This window comes from Psittacula echo (genome assembly GCF_963264785.1).
Source record: "Psittacula echo genome assembly, chromosome: Z".
Taxonomy (NCBI): domain Eukaryota; kingdom Metazoa; phylum Chordata; class Aves; order Psittaciformes; family Psittacidae; genus Psittacula; species Psittacula echo.
The window spans coordinates 79,655,773-79,674,411 of record NC_137742.1 but is presented as its reverse complement, the minus strand read 5'-3'; the positions used below and the strand labels follow the sequence as shown (position 1 = coordinate 79,674,411).

Genomic DNA, 18,639 nt, shown 5'->3' with positions numbered 1-18,639 from the left:
CAATTTATTAAGTAATCAAAAAAGACTGATTATAAAGGAAGTATGTCTATATGTAACTGTTAGATTTGAAATTAGATTATCAGAGAGGATGGGACACCCCGTTTAGTAGAACATATTACTTCTGTAGTGCAAAAAATAGCTTTGTGGTGTAAAAGTAGCTTTTTTCTTGGATTTCCATACCTTCACAGAAAAGACTGACATATAATATTGCTAAATCTGATCTGTATTAAATCTTTTTATACTATTGTTCAGCTGTGCGTATCTTGTAGAAAATGCCCCATCCCTGGCAGTGCCCAAGGCCTGGCTGGCTGGGGCTTTGAGCAACCTGGTCTAGTAGAGGATGTCCCTGCTTGAGGCAGGGAGTTGGAACTTGATGAGGTTCAAGGCCCCTCCAAACCCAAACCAGTCTGAAACTCTGTGATACTATTAAATGCACTAACCTCCTTCAACAGTTCTGACTGTGGTCCGGTTCTGGGCTCACTGGTACAACAAAGATACAGACACCAGCAAAGGGCTATGAAAGTAAGTGATTAATAGAGTGGAGGATCTCTCCGAGGAGGACAGGCTGAGAAAGTTGTGGCTGTTCACCCTGGAGAATAGGAGGCCCAGGGGTGGGTAACTTATCCACGTGTATAAATGTCTGATGGGAGGGACTGACAAAGAAGGAGCCAGACTCTCCTCAGTGGGGTCCAATGACAGCACAGGAGGCAATGGGCACAAATTAATACATATGAAATTCCATCTGAACACAAGAAAAAGCTTTCTTCCTGTGAGGGTGGTCAAATGCTGGGCTAAGCTCTCCAGAGAGGTTGTAGAATCTCCATCCTTACAGATAATCAAAACGTAACTCAACACAGTTGTGGGCAACATGCCCAAGCTTACCCTGCTTAATACAGGGTGTTGGACTAGACAGTCCCAAGATGCCCCTTGCAACTTCAGTGATCTGTGATTCTGTTTAATATTTGTATAAGAGTTTGAGGAAAAATGTAAATTAGTGAATGTAAATTCACACCCATCTTACAACAAACTGTGTCTTCTTATGACCAACTTATCATCAAACAGCATAACTAAGAATTTAAAACCATATAGGAATCAAAATTAAAAAGTGGAATAGTTGAAATCTCTTTATGTATCACTATGAGTAAGGAAACCTTTCAAATAAAACAATATGCTTAAGAGATTTGCTTGGATCTTTGCATTTACTTTAAGACGATAATAGCAGAAACACTTCTGTAGGTGTTATGCATTTTTACTATGTTACAACTTTCTAATAAGCACCAAAACTCTACATAATAAAAATGTTTTGCAAAATATTTCTTTACTTAGTCCACTTCAAACATATCACCAGCTACAGCTTTGCATGCTATGTAGTTATTTATGGCCTTTTTTATGGGGTGAGTAAGGGATTAGTTTTTGTCTTTTTCGGCCTAGAAGGCATCTAATTCAAGCTCGTGCCTGTGGCTTGTCTGTACAGTCAATGGAGAGAAGACAGACATCTTCAGGCACTCACTGATCCTTACCCAATCATATGCACCTCTCTCCATTATGTAGAAAGGGATTTAATACACTAATGTTGATTTATGTGCTTACTTTGTAGCTGTCTTGTTATGATAGGTAAAATCCATTCATGGTGACAAGACAATTGCAAAATTATTATCTGCAATAATCATATTTTGCATAATCTCCTATCCTTTGTGAAACTCTGTAGATTTCCCTCAGCCAAGGCTTTGTCTACCAGTTTGTTCAGAAAAACTGAATTTTCACAATCAAGTACTTAATTAGTGGTTTGTGGATTCCTTATGTAAGTAAGAAAGTAAGGTAATTACTACTAAAAATTTTTTTTTCTGTGATATATATAGCATGAACATACAATACCTTCTATTGAATCAGAAAGCACATTGCATATGCTAAGAACTTGTTAAAAAAATATATATATTAATTTAGTTAGTATTTTAAATGTTCCCTTATGGAATGACATTTTATAAATACATCCAGTGTATTTAATGATATACTAATTATTATGACCTTTTTTTATTTTCATTTGGTAATTGGTGCTATGTGAACAAAGGCAAAGTTTGTTTTCCTTAAAAAAAACCCAGGAAAATCTTAATATATAATTGTAACTGCCCTGTATGTGTTGAGAGGACACACTAGAACTATTAATTCCATTATTGGACATTCACAGGAAGAAAATTAAACAGATGCAAAAGGTATTTAAAAAAAAATATATCCACCATATGTGGAAAAATTTGGTTGCTCCTTTATGCTCTTAATTTTTACCTGGGCTGGAAAACCTATCCAAGATTCTGTTTGTCACCTTATGCCAATAAATGTTCTTCAAATTACATGTCCTTGTAGTGCTGACTGGGCTGTGCTTCACTGCAAGCATTTCCAGACAGCAAAAGCCTTGAACTGATTTATGCCATTATGCTCAGAGATTGTTGGTTCAACTAATTCTGACAACCTGGTGAACATTGCTCTCAGTCATCCAACTAAGATTGCTTCCCAAGAAATCGTACCTTACGTCCTTGCTCAGTGTTTGCTTAGCCATACTTACCTATCTCACCTCATTTATCACAGAACACTCTTAACAGCAGTGCGGCTGCAAAGCTGCAAGTGAGTTTGGATAGTTCACTATGTCCCACACAGTAGCATTTCTGGTTTGATAACTGTAATTTCTTGTCTTCAAACCATTTTGATGAAGCAAAATTTAATCAATGAAATATAAAAAGTAGAGGTAATTTTAGCTCTACAGAAGAATAAAATGTACAGTTCATTTCCCAGCTGCTCAGGTGGAAGAACAATTGTGCAAGTTGTGTTTGTTCTGATGTAGATTGCAAATTAATTACAAATTCAAATAACACTCTAATGAGACAATGCAAACTTTATTGAAACTTCCATCTTTTAGAATGAGGCAATTAATTGCAATTACCTTCCCAAAAGTAGAGTGCTTTTGTTTATTTCTTTCTTTATTCATTAATTTATCTTTAGTAATAATCTGTGGATATCCAGTTAGTATCCACTGCAAAATATTTCAAATAACGTCTTTCCTTTCTCAGTGGGAAAACTGCTATTTTCCTTTTTTCTTCTTTTAAGACTGGTCACAGCTTTCCTTTTCAGAATGTTTGCATGCTTTTATATAATTCCTTTTTCAAAGTTATTAACAAATCATTCTTAAAAATAAGCATTAAACTTATTATAAGCTAAGTGCTTGTCTTACAAGTCTGCAATAAATTTATAGAAAATTTAAGGTGCCAGTAAATTCACAGAGGGGGAGGATTCAGGTATAGGTGATAGCAAGCTTATGACCTTCATTATGGTTTGCTTATTGAACTGTCACTTTTGGTGTTGACTTACTCCATTGTAGCAACAGTTCAAAAAATTATGAGTCCACCTTTTCCGATAATTTTACTCTTATGTCAGAATTGGCAGTTGAGAACTACACAATTTTTTTTTTCTTCAAAAGACAATTTTTAACTTCTTTTTTTTTAACTCTTTTTTTCTGTAACAAGTTAAAAAATGCTAAAAGAAAAAAATTATTTTTCCTGATAGCTGGTTGTCATAGTATAGGTTTGTCATGGAAAAAGCAACAGAATACAGAAAGACATCCGTACTGCGTGCTCCTAAGATAAAAGCACAGACTGCATGTGAAAATGAAGCCTTATGCTGTAGCAATGTACGTATGTATGAGAGGACATTTGTCAGGAAGAAGATCTGAATTTCAAATATTAGTATAAGACAAGTATTTCAGACTAAGCTGTCTTTGTGGGCACAAAGAGTCATTTGCACCTTGATTACACACATACTTCTGCAGTCAAGAAATCCTCATCCTTAAAAAACTGGGTAATATCAAAATTTTGCAACTTACAAAAATCTCCATATAAAAACCAAGAAACAAGGCTATGCCATACAGAGAGATATGAATAATCAAGAAAGGATGACTTAATGACCTTTGTTCTGACTCTGAAAATGGACCAGGTGGCCCCTGAGGTCCTTTGCATTTTTGCATTTCAGTCAGTAGGTGGGTAGAAGCTATGTGTGTAGTACAAATACTGATATCAAGCGTAAGCCCACAAATACAAGAAGCTAAAAATGAAAAATTATTAGAATATGAAGCTATATAGTTGTTTTAATCACTAATAAAATACGATCAAATGCTATGTATAATTACCATAGCTAGCAATATGCAGAAGATAGAAAAAATAGGACAAAAAGGAAAAGAGGTTGTCCTAGAGTCTAGAAAGTTGAAGATCTTTGATCTGTTCTACAGAATTGAATTTGTATAGCTCCAACTGTAGTGTTAAATCTGTGGTTTCTTATAGACTTTCGTTAACTGGAAATGTTGTTCCATCACCAAAAAGTGCTTTTGGTCACTTAAAATTGGTCTGGATTTTCTGGATGTTTCAGTTCCACATATCTGCACATACCTGCATGCAGCTGGCACTTGATTTTCACATCTACCCACTCCTGTGTGAAGAGATCAAGGCTGACACTAGCACATTTGTATAAAATGAGTCAGTGATCAAGCATATGCCCTACACTGTGCAGCCTCCCAGAGGGCAGAGTGACTACACGGGGGATGCAGAATCTGCATATTTTTCCTGATCACAGACAGAAGTATATAAGTCCCATTAAAGTATAAATACATTGATAATTCTGCCTTCCAGATCAAGTCATGTGTATTAAGTGTACCATACTGAGAAATATGACCATTCATTTCCCAGGAATTTAAATCTGACATTTAGACAGCAGTAGCAGCCAGACTTCTCACATCAGTCTGGTTTTCCCCTGGATCCAGCAGCTTTGCTAATACTATTATGGGGACCATTTCAAGCACAGAGATGTCCCAGCACTCTTTTACTGCCCTGGCATTGCTTCCTCACTGTGGAATGATAGCTACAATTTCAGGAGCTTTTCTCAATCAAAGGAAGTAAATTGTAGTTGAGGGCTGTGCTGATCTACATTTCAGATTATTGCTTTCCTTTTGGATCTTTCAAACTTCAGGAATTATTCACAGCTGAAGATCTGCACCTACAAAAAAGGACATCCTCTTCATTCTAAGTTTTACTCTGGGAAGCTCTTGTCAGCTCATCATTCAGCATTCTACAAAGTATTCCCTCTTTGGCACCTTTGTCCTCTCAGATCTGCATGAAGAGTCGTCATGACTAACACAAGCCTGAGGCTCCACTAAATGCAATGGTGACACAAATTCTTAGGATCTGGCCAAAGTCTACTCCAACAAAAATAACAATGGATTTCAACTACAGCCAAAAAAATACCAACTTTAAACAGTCATACTTTGTTTGTTTGTTCTGTCATTCTAAGTGATTAATCCTTAGAAGAGCAAGCAATTGAAACAGGAATCCTTTTGCAACTTAAACGTAATGTAACACACTTAGGATGGGATGATGACACACTATCAAATACCGAGAAGTCAAAACATGATGTATCCCAGTAAAACTGCAACTTAAAAATATTACTTTGTCTGTCCAAACCAGTGAATTTTCAAGAGACGTAACGTGACTTAGGAATGAGGTGAAGGAGCAGCTGTGAAGACAAGTATCATTTACTGCTCAAAAAATAACCTAGGTTCGTTAACCTAGGAGAATGTCATAAACCAAGCTAGGTGAAGAAGTACAGCAGAAATATTTCTGTACTGAGACAGCAGAAAGTAACATCCACTGGAAAGAATATTTAGCCTTGCTAAGTGTATAATTTCAGGAAAATGAGAATTAGTATCACTAAAGACAGAGGAGTTTAGATGTCTGCTCCATCATTACAAGCAGTTGCAGCAGCAGTGTACATGACAGACTATCTACTTATCGCTTGCTAAGACCAATATGCACATTGAAGCTGTTAGAGAAGCTGCCAGGGCTCGCAAAAAAGTGAGCCTGACATAATCCCAGGAAAATGCCAGATACTACATGAATGTCACTGGGAGTGAAAGCTGTGTTTAGATATAGCCTAATCTGCAGTTCTCGGTTTGGTCTCACAACTTGCATATTGAAGGATTGTCTAGAGCTGCATATACAGAACTGTATGCAAAAATAAGTGTGCTATGGATAAATCCTATTAAAATAATAGACAAAAAAAGGCATAATTCACACATTAGTGCTAAATATACATTTCTACACGAGTGTGTGATAGTGTATTTTCCACATAACCTCAGAGCTTGTTATTCTGACTAATTTACAATTGATAATATTCCATAACAAATTGTTCATGGTATCCCACATTAATTCAATTGTGTTTACACCATGTTGCATAATGTGTCAAAAGAACAATGAAGCTGGTAAGAAGTCTGGAGAACAAGTGTGATAAGGAATGGCTGAGGGAACTGGGATTTTTTAGCCTCAAGAAAAGTTGGCTTAGGGGAAACCTGATTGCTCTCTACAACAACCTGAAAGGAGGTTGTAGTGAGGCTGGGGTGGGCCAGTCTCTTCTCCTAAGTAACAAGCAATAGGACGAGGAAATGGCCTCAAGCTGTGCCAGGGGAGGTTTAGACTTGGCATTAGGAACAATTTCTTCACTGAAAATGTCATAAGGTATTGGAACAGGCTTCCCAGGGAAGTGTGGAATCACTGTCTCTGAAGGTGTTTAAAAGACATGCATATGTGGTGCTTAGGGACATGGTTTAGTGGTGGACTTGGCAGTGCTCGTTTAACAGTTGGACTCCGTGATCTTAAAGATCTTTTCCAACCTAAATGATTCTATAATTCTATGAAAATTCTGGCAATATTAATGAATGTATGTACTCATTTTAATGCAAAATTATGAAGGTATGTTTCTAATATTCTGTGATTCTAATGACTAAAATCTTGCTGACTCAAAAGATTACAGTGTAGTTTACACTTACATTTCACCTCTAGGAGACTGTTTCAAAAGACCAAGTGAAAGATGCTGAGAGAATCTATTAACTCTAATAAAAAAGGTTCTTCATTATTTTTAGACAATAGTTTTTACAGGTTACTTTAACAAGTGAGAAGTGGGAATTCTTACATAGTTGTAATATACGTTAGTGGGAAAAGTCTGTAGGCTTCAAATATTTACCCTTGCAGATATAACACTCTAGGTTTAATAAGAACCATCTAATGTTTTGCCTCTCTAATAGCATTAGATTCAGAAATACATATACTATGATATAACAGAAACACAATCTAAGCATCAGCTATTTTTTATAGAGGTTTTGGAAAAGGATTTAAAAAGACAAAGAGACCAACCTGAATAAGCATCCAGCTGAACTGGCCGAGGTAAAGGTAATGTGTAATAGATGCAAGGGCAGAGCAGCTTTCCTCCGAGAGATGTTGGCTCATGTAAGCAGAGGCCAGAAATGAAATCTGCAGGGAAAAAAATATATGTCCATATTGGAATTAAACAAAATTAATTTAATGATAATAATGAGGTGAAAAAAAAGTATCTTCCATTTGGAAGTAAAACATACACCCAGTTACCATTCCAGAGATACCTTGGACATTTAATATTCACACAAAAGAAGTGACCTTTTAACACCGCCAGCCAAAAAACTAGCTTTAAACTTTTTACACTCTCTTATCCATTACATCCATATCTGAAAAGACTATAAACTTCATATTTATTAATATTGCTTCCCAGACTAATTGCCATGCAACATTAGACACCACTTTTGCAACTGAGGGTGGGTATTTTCCTCCATAAAACAAAAAGAGACATCATCTGTTCTCAGTAAGGCAAAAAAAAAATTATCAAGTAATCAAACTCAAGAGGCATTTTCTGTCTTCAGACTGTGAGATATGCAGCAATATTACACCCCATCACATAAGATAGCAATACTGAACAAAAGTGAGTAAGCATTTCTTCTGTTGCCTAGGACCAGACCAGGATTTCACACTCACAAGGCAGATATAAGTTCTTTTGCAGAGACATGCCCAATGTCAAAGGACTATTCCTTGGCTGGTTAAGCAGCCAATGCATTGTCTAAGGAACAAAGGTATTCTGACTCTGACTGCAATGAACACTGCTAAACAATTTCAGAATAGTATTTAAAATTAAAATACAACTCAGATGCTTTTAGTTCTGTCTTCTGTGAACTTCTTTACAGAGGAAATAGTTCTACAAGCAGACTTCATAAAAGAATTAAAGTGTTCACATAAAGAAATACTCAGTTTACCTACTGAACACCTGCAGTAACTGATGACTTTTCCTTTCCTTTACAAGGAATACTACTATTTTGACCAACAGCACATTGACTTGTTAGTCAATAGAGAATGTTACCTCACAATGAAATGGAAGAATAGGAATAAGCAACTAGATGACAACTGGACTAAAATCAATTATACGATGCATTTCATTATCTAAAGGAAAAAAAAAATGCAATTTTAGTATTTTAAGTGGTGTTCATCAGTCTTCTGCTGTGAACTGGAATCCAACCACAGCCACATAACCATTCAATTATTAAAAGGCTAACACATAGTTTAATATAGACTGCTACTTGCCAGATTCTGACGCTGCTAAAACAAATGCTATTATCTGGAGTGGGTTAAACACAATTGAAATATGTGTGCAATAGCTGCCTTTCATGAGGGATAAACACAAGAAGTAGCATCAGCTAGCTGAAACAGTACCACCAGTACTTTTCCAAAAACTTGAACAAATGCTTCTACTTACAACAGGAAGAAAACAACGCACATCTGGGTGGAGAGGGTTTACCACTTTTTGTTATCTGAAGGCTCATGTATGTGCCAACAACAGACTGTTAGGCTAGACAAAGAAGGGATGAAAACACAAAAGCAGACTGACTGAGTCCTGGAAACATGGTTTTACACCTTCTGGACTGAATGTTGGCTTGATTACATATGTAATCAAAGAAACTTTTTTTTTTTCTCATTTTTTTCTCAATTTTTTTTCTCATATTTTAAGAATTTATATTTTTAAACATAAAAAAGTATCTTGTTATGTCAACAGTTTTCCAACTAAAACAATGCCAGAAGTCCAAATATTTGCTAAAAATGCATACGTTTCATGGATACCATCTTTTGTTGAAGTAAATCAGCAATCCAGCTGAAGTAATACTTCAGCTAAGGATTCACTGAATATAGTGCATTACAGTGTTTTAGACAAAAGAGAAGGCTAATGATTTAAAAGATGCAAAGATAAGTAGAATCATAGAATGGTTTGGGTTCAAAAGGACCTTAAGATCATCTAGTTTCAACCCCCTGCCATGGGCAGGGATGCCTCACACTAGACCATGTCACCCATTTTACATTATTTTAATATGTTATCTTGCATCTTGGGCAGAAGATACAAATAAGATCTGGATTATAACACAAAAAACAATTTGCAGCCATTTTTTAAAAGTTGGGAGAACAGACTGTAGTTTGGCTGTGCTGTTCTAACAATGCACTGCAATTTAGCAGAAACACATGGTGCACCAGACACTGAACAGACCATTCCCCCATAATGTGTGAGCCGGTTAGGGAAACAAATGAAAAAGCACATTCCAGATAAATTGTTCTTTTGACCTAACTGTCTTGTGGCTTCTGTACTTTCCTTAGTTTTTAACTGTAGTGGGCAATCTATAGACTGATTAGGGTGGTTAAGCCCTGGCACAGATTGTCCAGAGAAGCTGTGGCTGCCCCTTCCCTGGCAGTGTTCAAGGCCAGCTTGGATGGGGCTTGGAGCAACCTGCCCTAGTGGAAGGTGTCCCTGCCCATGGGAGGGGGATGGAACTGGATAAGCTTTAAGGTCCCTTCCAACCCAACCATTCTATGGTTCTATGATTCTATGATCTTTTGTAATAATGAACTTGTTACTTTAATAAGCAAAACACATACCATATATTGGAATAAGTTGTTCCCTTTTGGAACATTAAAAAATACATATTAGATGAGTTCCTTTTGACACCAATTGTTCAGACCTCTTTTTACAGAGATAGCATGAAATTAAATACCCTTTTTTCAGACAATCTTCATAACCCACCATTCTGTTCTATGCCAAGATTATAACATAATGCTTCTTCCTGGTAAGACTTGACCAAAATGGTTTATCTAAGGGATAACAAGTGACTGAAGTTATTTAAGTAGCAGGCTGCTACTCTTGATAATTTGTGATAGTTCTGTGCCACATTCAAAATTACAGTGATAGCATATCAGTCACAGGTTCCTCTTGACAAACTGAAAAAATGAAAGTTAAAAAATAAATTATGATGAATCAATGCACTTCTGCTAAAGAGCAAAAAGGTCTTTGGCAGAGTTGCCACCTAACAGTCATTTACTCAGTTAATTAATCAAAGGATACTGCAATCCCTTTGAAACTCTAAGACAATTGCCTAGCAGTTACTTGAAGGAAATTAGTACCTGGGTATTCAACCTAAGCCATCAACACCAGACTATAAATTAATAAAACCAGATGATTCACAAAACTGTATGTTCCTTTATGACGAAGAGTAATTTTGTACCACATTTTCCAAGCAGCAAGCTGTCAGAACATCACTCCTCTGCTATTTAAGAGGTGCCTCCTATTTTTCAGCCTGCAGTTTTTAATGTTTAATTTATATCTATTTTTTCTTTTGTTGGAAGCCTCTCAGGTTAAACAGGATTTCCTACTCCTTAGAGTTTGCACTATCATGAATTCACGGAAAGCAGCAGCATTCTTCCCCAGGCTTCATTTTTCAAGGTTAAATAAGCCAACCACTGCACAGCACCATGCTCTGTAGTGAAGCCTAAACTGGGCTGGACAGCAAAAGCAGTTTAGCTCCAGGAATACAGCATCTGCCAAGCTGAATTTATCTTTTTCTCCAAGTAATCCTATGTAGTGCATTGTGAAATGTGTATTCAGACATGCAAAAACCTACCTTTGTGCAAAAGTCTTTGCAGCTTGTGCACCAAATTCATCATCCTCCCCCATACTGATGCCACTTTGATTTTGTCCTTCATGAATATATTTACCTGAGGTTGGATGGAGAAGAGCTGCAGAGGTTTTTAACGTTCTCATCTGGCAGTGTTCTTATCTCCATATATCTCATGCAAAGACTTTTACTGATATAATACCTCAGGGATCATCTGGTACAAACAGTTTTTCTTCTCATTTCCAACTCACTACTTCTTGCCCCAGAGTTAAAGCTTTGCTGTTAGCCTACAAGTTACAACTTTTTACCTTGTTCTTGGAAAATGCCTGTATTTCACTCTTCAGTCTTCCAAGATATCCACATCTTCCTACCTGCTACCCCACTACCATTCTGTAGGGTCAGTCCTTCTCTTCCTGCCATCAGCGCATTTTGCCTGGCACATTATTTTCTGTTCCACAAACAGAACAATGCTTTAGGTTCAGTGAAATACTTCTTTTCATAAACCTCTCTCCCAAAGCTGTCTTGCTCAACATCTTTGTCAGTGACATGGACAGTGGGATTGAGTGCGCCCTCGGCAAGTTTGCCGATGACATCAAGCTGTGTGGTTCGATTGATACACCGGAGGGAAGGGATGCCATCCAGAGGGACCTCGACACGCTTGTGAGGTGGGCTGATGCCAACCTTATGAAGTTTAACCATGCCAAGTGCAAGGTCCTACACCTGGGTCGGAGCAATCCCAGGCACAGCTACAGGTTGGGCAGAGAAGAGATTCAGAGCAGCCCTGTGAAGAAGGACTTGGGGTGTTGGTCAGTGAGAAACTGACCATGAGCCGGCTTCAGTGTGCACTTGCAGCCCAGAAAGCCAACCGTATCCTGGGCTGCATCAAAAGAAACGTGACCAGCAGGTCCAAGGAGGTGATCCTGCTCCCGTCTACTCTGCTCTTGTGAGACCTCACGTGAAGTATTGTGTGCAGTTCTGGTGTCCTCAATATAAAAAGGACATGGAACTGTTGGAACAAGTCCAAAGGAGGGCCACAAGGATGATCAGGGGACTGGAGCACCTCCCGTATGAAGACAGGCTGAGAAAGTTGGGGCTGTTCAGCCTGGAGAAGAGAAGGCTGCATGGAGACCTCATAGCAGCCTTCCAGTATCTGAAGGGGGCCTACAGGGATGCTGGGGAGGGACTCTTCATTGGGGACTGTAGTGACAGGACAAGGGGTAATGGGTTCAAACTTAAACAGGGGAAGTTTAGATTGGATATAAGGAAGAAATTCTTTACTGTGAGGGTGGTGAGGCACTGGAATGGGTTGCCCAGGGGAGTTGTGAATGCTCCATCCCTGGCGGTGTTCAAGGCCAGGTTGGACAGATCCTTGGGTGACATGGTTTAGTGTGAGGTGTCCCTGCCCATGGCAGAGGGTTTGGAACTAGACGATCTTAAGGTCTTTCCAACCCTAACTATTCTGTGGTCCTATGATTCTATTTTCCCATTAGTCTGTCTCTTCCCACATCCCAGTTCCTCGACTAATCCTCCTCCATTTTGATTTTAACAATTATGTGACATACCATGCATTTTAATGCATTTATCTCACCAAAGAAAGCTGTCAGACTAGTCTGGCACAATCTAATTATAAATACACAGGAGTATTATTCTCCACCTCATTTATCACTCTGCCTTGGACAGAATTTTTTCTGTCTTTCTGAGACTGAATTGAAGGGTCTGCAGTTGCCAGGATTTTTTTTTTTATATATATATATATATATCGTACTTAAACGTTCTCTGATTACAGTGAGCTGTGTGGTTCGGTCGACATGTGGGAGGAAAGGGATGGGATCCAGAGGGATCTGGACAAGCTGGAGAGGTGAGACCATGTGAACCTCATGAAGTTTAACAAGGCTAAGTGCAAAGTCGTGCACCTGGGTCAGGACAATCCCAAGCACAAACACAAGCTGGGAGAGACTGGATGGAGCAGCCCTGAGGAGAAGGACTTGTACAAGAAAGCTGGAGAGGGGCTTTGGACAAGGGCCTGTAGGGACAGGACAAAGGGGAATGGCTTTAACCTGACAGAGGGGAGATTGAGATGAGATCTCAAGGAGGAGATGAGATCTCTTAGGAAGCTCTTCCCTGTGAGAGTGGTGAGGCATTTAAGGCATGATAAAGGCAATGATTTCAATGATCCAGTGTTAAAGGCCAATTCCAATTGAAAATATCAGCAGCACTTCAATTACTTCTGGATTTAAGACTGTATCTAATCTTACGCCAACTGTTTTGAACTTGTTTGGAAAGTACTGTATTAAAATGGTTAACAAACATTGTGGCATTCCTTCAGAAAAGTTCTACAGAACTGCAGTGAAACTGGTAAATACTGAAAGAATTATTTTACAAAGATCTGAGTTTATCTGATGCAATATAAGCTACACCACTAATAGTAAAACACTAGAAATATACCATTCAAAAATAGAATATATTATAGAATAGAATCATAGAATGGTTGGGTTGGAAAGGACCTTAAAAGATCATCCAGCCCCATGCCATGGGCAGAGAAACCTCACACTAGACCACGTTACCCAAGACTCTGTCTAACCTGGCCTTGAACACTGCCAGGTGTTGTTGGTAACCTGCTCCAGTGCCTCACCACCCTCACAGTAAAGAATTTCTTCCTTATATCCAATCTAAACTTCCCCTGTTTAAGTTTGAACCCATTACCCCTTGTCCTGTCACTACAGTCCCCAATGAAGAGTCCCTCCCCAGCATCCCTGTAGGCCCCCTTCAGATACTGGAAGGCTGCTATGAGGTCTCCACGCAGCCTTCTCTTCTCCAGGCTGAACAGCCCCAACTTTCTCAGCCTGTCTTCATACGGGAGGTGCTCCACTCCCCTGATCATCCTCGTGGCCCTCCTCTGGGCTTGTTCCAACAGTTCCATGTCCTTCTTATGTTGAGGTCACCAGAACTGCACACAGTACTCCACGTGAGGTCTCATGAGAGCAGAGTAGAAAACAACTGATACTGCAACCCCCCGTAAGTAATAAGTAAAATTAAGGGTAAAAGTAAAATAATAAAGCCATAAAGTAAAATCAAAACCTGATTTATAATTTTCAGAATTGCAAAAATGTTTTCACAGGGGGAGGATAAATCTGAGAGCAATATTCTTGTCCTCTTGAAAGAAGTACCAAAAAGGCAGCCTGTTGTGCTGGTTGAAATAAAAAGAAAGAATACACTTTGCTATGATCAAGAGAAAAACTGTGGAGAAGGCTAATCAACCCAGGCAGTCATAGAAGCACCGAGCAGCCGAACTACAGACATTTAGTTCTGTCAGAGTGCACAAAGTTTCACTTTCCATTCGGAGAGGAAGCAGCTTTGCCTCCTGCACTGAGAAAAAGATCCTTTCCCAGAACCAGTGAACAACTCCTCTGGAACACCTTCGAGCATGCCAGTGAGGAGCATGTCAGTATACTCCTGTCATATTTTTGTAATTCCCATAAATCCCTCTTTCAGACTATGAACTTGCAACAGTTTAGACACTGTCTTCTTCTAGACAGAAGTCTTCACGTATGTCTTCTAGATTTGGATCCTAATGTTGGTAATTTCATTTCTTTTCACATTAAACATTTGTTGTCTTTTATAAATGTCATTATTTTTGTTTTAACAAATCAAAATTTATTTCTTTGTTCCACGTAGGAACAGACTGTCTTCCTCATAGAGCCTGTTTACATGCACTCCTATTAAAAAAGAAAACAAAACAATGAGCTCAAATGCCTGCTATCTGTCATTTTACCAACCCAATCTCAAAAAAGTAATAGTATCAAAGGCATACTTTACAGTGCTGTTCCTTTTGTTGGACTTAATTGCAATGAACAATAACATAGGAAAATAAACACATTAAAAACTCCCATGTCCTGACCGAACTGCTCTCTTCTGCTTTGAATTTACTTTATATGGATAAAAAAAGGGGGTTCTCTCTTTAAACACGGGGACACTGCTTAATACTAGTGCATATGAATCATACATTTTGTTACTTCTTGGTAGGCCAGGACAGCACTGATGTGAGCCAAGTGTTCTTCTCATGTTTTGTGTTCCGTTATTAAACGCCAGGACCAAAAATACCAACAAAGGATGTACAAATAATTGCAGAGATTTATAGAAGCTAGCAAAAATTCTAAGCCACTCTTCCTGGAAAAAGTAACAATACAACATGCAGCATGTTTTGGAGCACAGAAGAAAAGGTTATACAATTTGGATAATTCAAAACACAGTATTAAGCAGGATCAAAAGAAAAGTTCTGTAACTAACTTTTAATTTCATACTTATTCTGTAATAGTGATGCTAAAGTAAGCAGTTAAAGTTCCATTTGTGAATTTACACAGACACTAAATAACTTCACAAGTCACTAAATTGTTTTAGAAATTACCATACTTCAGAGAGGAGTGCCTTATTCATCAGGGACTGTAGTGACAGGACAAGGGGTAATGGGTTCAAACTTAAACAGGGGAAGTTTAGATTGGATATAAGCAAGAAATTCTTTACTGAGAGGGTGGTGGGGCACTGGAATTGGTTGCCCAGGGAGGTTGTGAATGCTCCATCCCTGGCGGTGTTCAAGGCCAGGCTGGACAGAGCCTTGGATGACATGGTTTAGTGTGGGGTGTCCCTGCCCATGGCAGGGGGGTTGGAACTAGATGATCTTAAGGTCCTTTCCAACCCTAACTATTCTATGATTCTATGATTATAACTGACACCAGAAAAAACAATACATCTGAGTTTAGCTTTATTTATGGTTTCAGTTAAGTCAGTGAACATATATACTAAAAAATAAGTACCTTATGAACAGCAACTCCAAGGTCTTACTCTATAATTTTCAGGCATTCTGTATTTTAGAGGTATTTTTGTGTGTATGAATTATTTGCTCAAAAATATATTGGTCATCTATCACTGTAAAACAGCACTTTAAGAGAAGCTAAACAGCCAACTAAAATAAAATCACTTGAAATACTGATGGTATATTTACAACAGTGACTCATGGTGCTTTGTATAAAGATGTTTACACTTTATTAAGCAGCAGCAGAACTGGCAAGCATTGTAAGCAGTGATTAGGCACCAGCAACCATATGTTACTCATTCCCTTTCCCAAGTCGAGCAGGATGGTAGTTAGTTTCATGCTGGGTTCATTCCCATTTTTAGGGCTCGCAGACTTCTAGCTTCTCTGAACAAGGCAGCAGGCACTCTGAGGGTGCAGGGTCTGGGGCAGGAGGGGGAGAGGCACCATGACGTGCAGCAATACAGCCCACAGCTGGCCAAGCAGCAGGAATTAGCTGTTAGGGAAAGGCTGGGGTAGCCTGCACCTCCACAAAAAAATTCTGACACGAGCACCCAGCTGCATGATCTCCTCTAACACAGTTTCTCCTCTGTTCCAACCATGCTGTCCCTTACAAAGAGTGTGTCCATAGAATCCCAGACTGGTTTGTGTTGGAAGGGAACTTAAAGCTCATCCAGTTGTAGCCCCTGCCATGGGCAGGGACACCTTCCACTAGACCAGATTGCTCCAAGCCCCCTCCAACCTGGCCTTGAACACTGCCAGGGATGGGGCAGCCACAGCTTCTCTGGGCAACCTGTGCCAGCGCCTCATCACCCTCACAGGGAAGAACTTCTGCCTAAGATCTCATCTCAATCTCCCCTCTGCCAGGTTACAGCCATTCCCCCTTGTCCTGTCCCTACAGGCCCTTGTCCAAAGCCCCTCTCCAGCTTTCTTGTAGCCCCTTTAGGCACTAGGAGACTGCTCTAAGGTCTTCTGGAGCCTTCTCCAGGCTGAACAAGCCCAGCTCTCTCAGCCTGTCTCCAGAGCAGAGCTGCTCCAGCCCTGCAGCATCTCCATGGCCTCCTCTGGACTCACTCACTACAACAGCTCCATGTCCCTCTTGTGTTGGGGGCCCCAGAACTGCAAGGAGGGGGTCTCACAAGAGCACAGTAGAGGGTGAAAATCTCCTGAGAAGTTATACTTGATTTTTTTTTTAATAATGAAAAATAAGCACTAACAGGCTCTTAGCAGTTCCTAGCCTATTTAGTTTTATATACACATTCAGAACAATTTATCTGGCATATTACCCTGTAAAGACAGTTCATATTATCACCTCTGTTTAGATCTGGGACAAAGATGCATGTTGCTTTGTCACTCGTTATAAAACATGAGCCAGATCTCCTGAGTCCCAATGCTAGATCCTCAATAACACCACACTTTTGCTATAATGATGCAAATAGAAAATGAAAAAGCCTTTTTGTAAAACCATCAAAATTATATCTAGAATCTTTTCCAGTTTCAAGCACCCAGACACAGCTCAGGGCTGTCTGAATTGGATCCTGATTTGGCAGATCCAAAACAAGCTCTTCTGATGGATGCTGACCTTCTATGGTAGGATCTGCTTTTTGCTGGCTCTAGAAGTTTCTCATGGGATCTATATAGACTTAGGGAGTTTATTGGGAAAAACTGTTAATAAAATGTGACTTTTAATTTCCTCATTTATGGGTATAGTTCTTCTTAAAATTCAGGTGTAAGTTTTCTGCAGTAAGGGCACACAGATTTGACAGCATGATCATTTATTACCTCTGAACTGAATTTATGACCCTATCCAGGGTCAGTGGTATGTGTTGTTAAGAAAGTAAAATTACTGCACAGAAAACACATCTGCTAACTCCTGATGCTTTATGTAAATAGCTAAAAATTGTCCATGCCCCATGCTTGTCAGTGTTTAAGAGGCATTTGGACAATGCCCTTAAAAATATGCTGTAACTATTAGTCAGCCCTAAAGTGAACAGGCAGTTAACTAGATGATCGTTGTAGGTCCCTTCCACCTGTAACTAGTCTATTTTTTCTATTCTATTCTAGAAATAACCTGAAAATGAGAAAGATAAAATCACTCACAGCTCTCTTGCCACCTGCATGCCTAAAGGAAATTCCCCTCCTGTGGGAATGACAATACAGGGTAGAGCAGACTCACCATAAACTGGGGTCAGGATGCTGTCAGGGTGCCCCCTTGGTTGATATTTTAAGTATGGTAGCAGAGGTCTCCCATGCTTCTCTATATGGCTAGCGGCTAGCCAACTGTGAAGGATAACTTTTTATCTATATTCTCAGAAAAGAAATAGTCAAGATGTAATAATTACAGACCCATGGTGTGTCTTCTGGCTTCACTGTGCTTCAGTAGTCAATCTCAGCTGTGAGACTAGTCCCCTTATACAGGTCTGGAGATCCTCTTGAGGGGCTTTTACTTTTCAGTTAAAATGCAATAGGTTAAGCAAAGATCTCCTAGTTAAACTGCTAATGGTAATCTGAGTCATGTTTACAGAATTAGTGGCTGTGTAATCAGCTCAAAAAGCAGGTACACTAAAAATATAACCTCTAGCAGAAGTGATGGTAAATAGTTATGTTTTTCACTCATACCTCTGCTGGGTAGACAGTGTGCTGTCTACAGTCTCAAGAAAAAACAGAGGTTTAGGTACAGAAATCAGGATCTTCACAAGACTATGGGATCTGTTTTAATTTCTTGGTTGGAAAAGCTATTTTAAAATAAAGTCTTGTGTGATATAAAAGAATACATAATTTAAGCAATTCATGTCTTGACAGAAGCTTTTAACATAGGAAGAAAAATTTACTTAACACAACCCAGGCTCTCTTCAACAAGGGCTCACAGATAAGTTTCTGAGCTCTACTATTATTTGTAACCTGTGATATTAAAGAAATGCTGGCCTTATTTAAATATTTGTGGCAATCTTTGATCCAGATTCCTTCTAAATGTTGAAATACAGCCTAAAGAATGCTGAGTTCAGTGATC

At 38.9% G+C, this 18,639-nt stretch overlaps 1 protein-coding gene across 1 annotated transcript in view; it reads right to left on the bottom strand.

Annotated features, from left to right (window-relative positions):
- The window catches only part of ADGRV1 (adhesion G protein-coupled receptor V1), a gene marked incomplete at its 5' end in the record, with an annotated part of 292,106 nt that overhangs the window by 87,144 nt on the left and 186,323 nt on the right, over positions 1-18,639 (bottom strand). Inside the window, one exon of the mRNA XM_080638347.1 lies at positions 7,221-7,337. Within this exon, the coding sequence (XP_080494473.1) occupies positions 7,221-7,337 (117 nt within the window). The remainder of the gene's footprint in view (positions 1-7,220; positions 7,338-18,639) is intronic.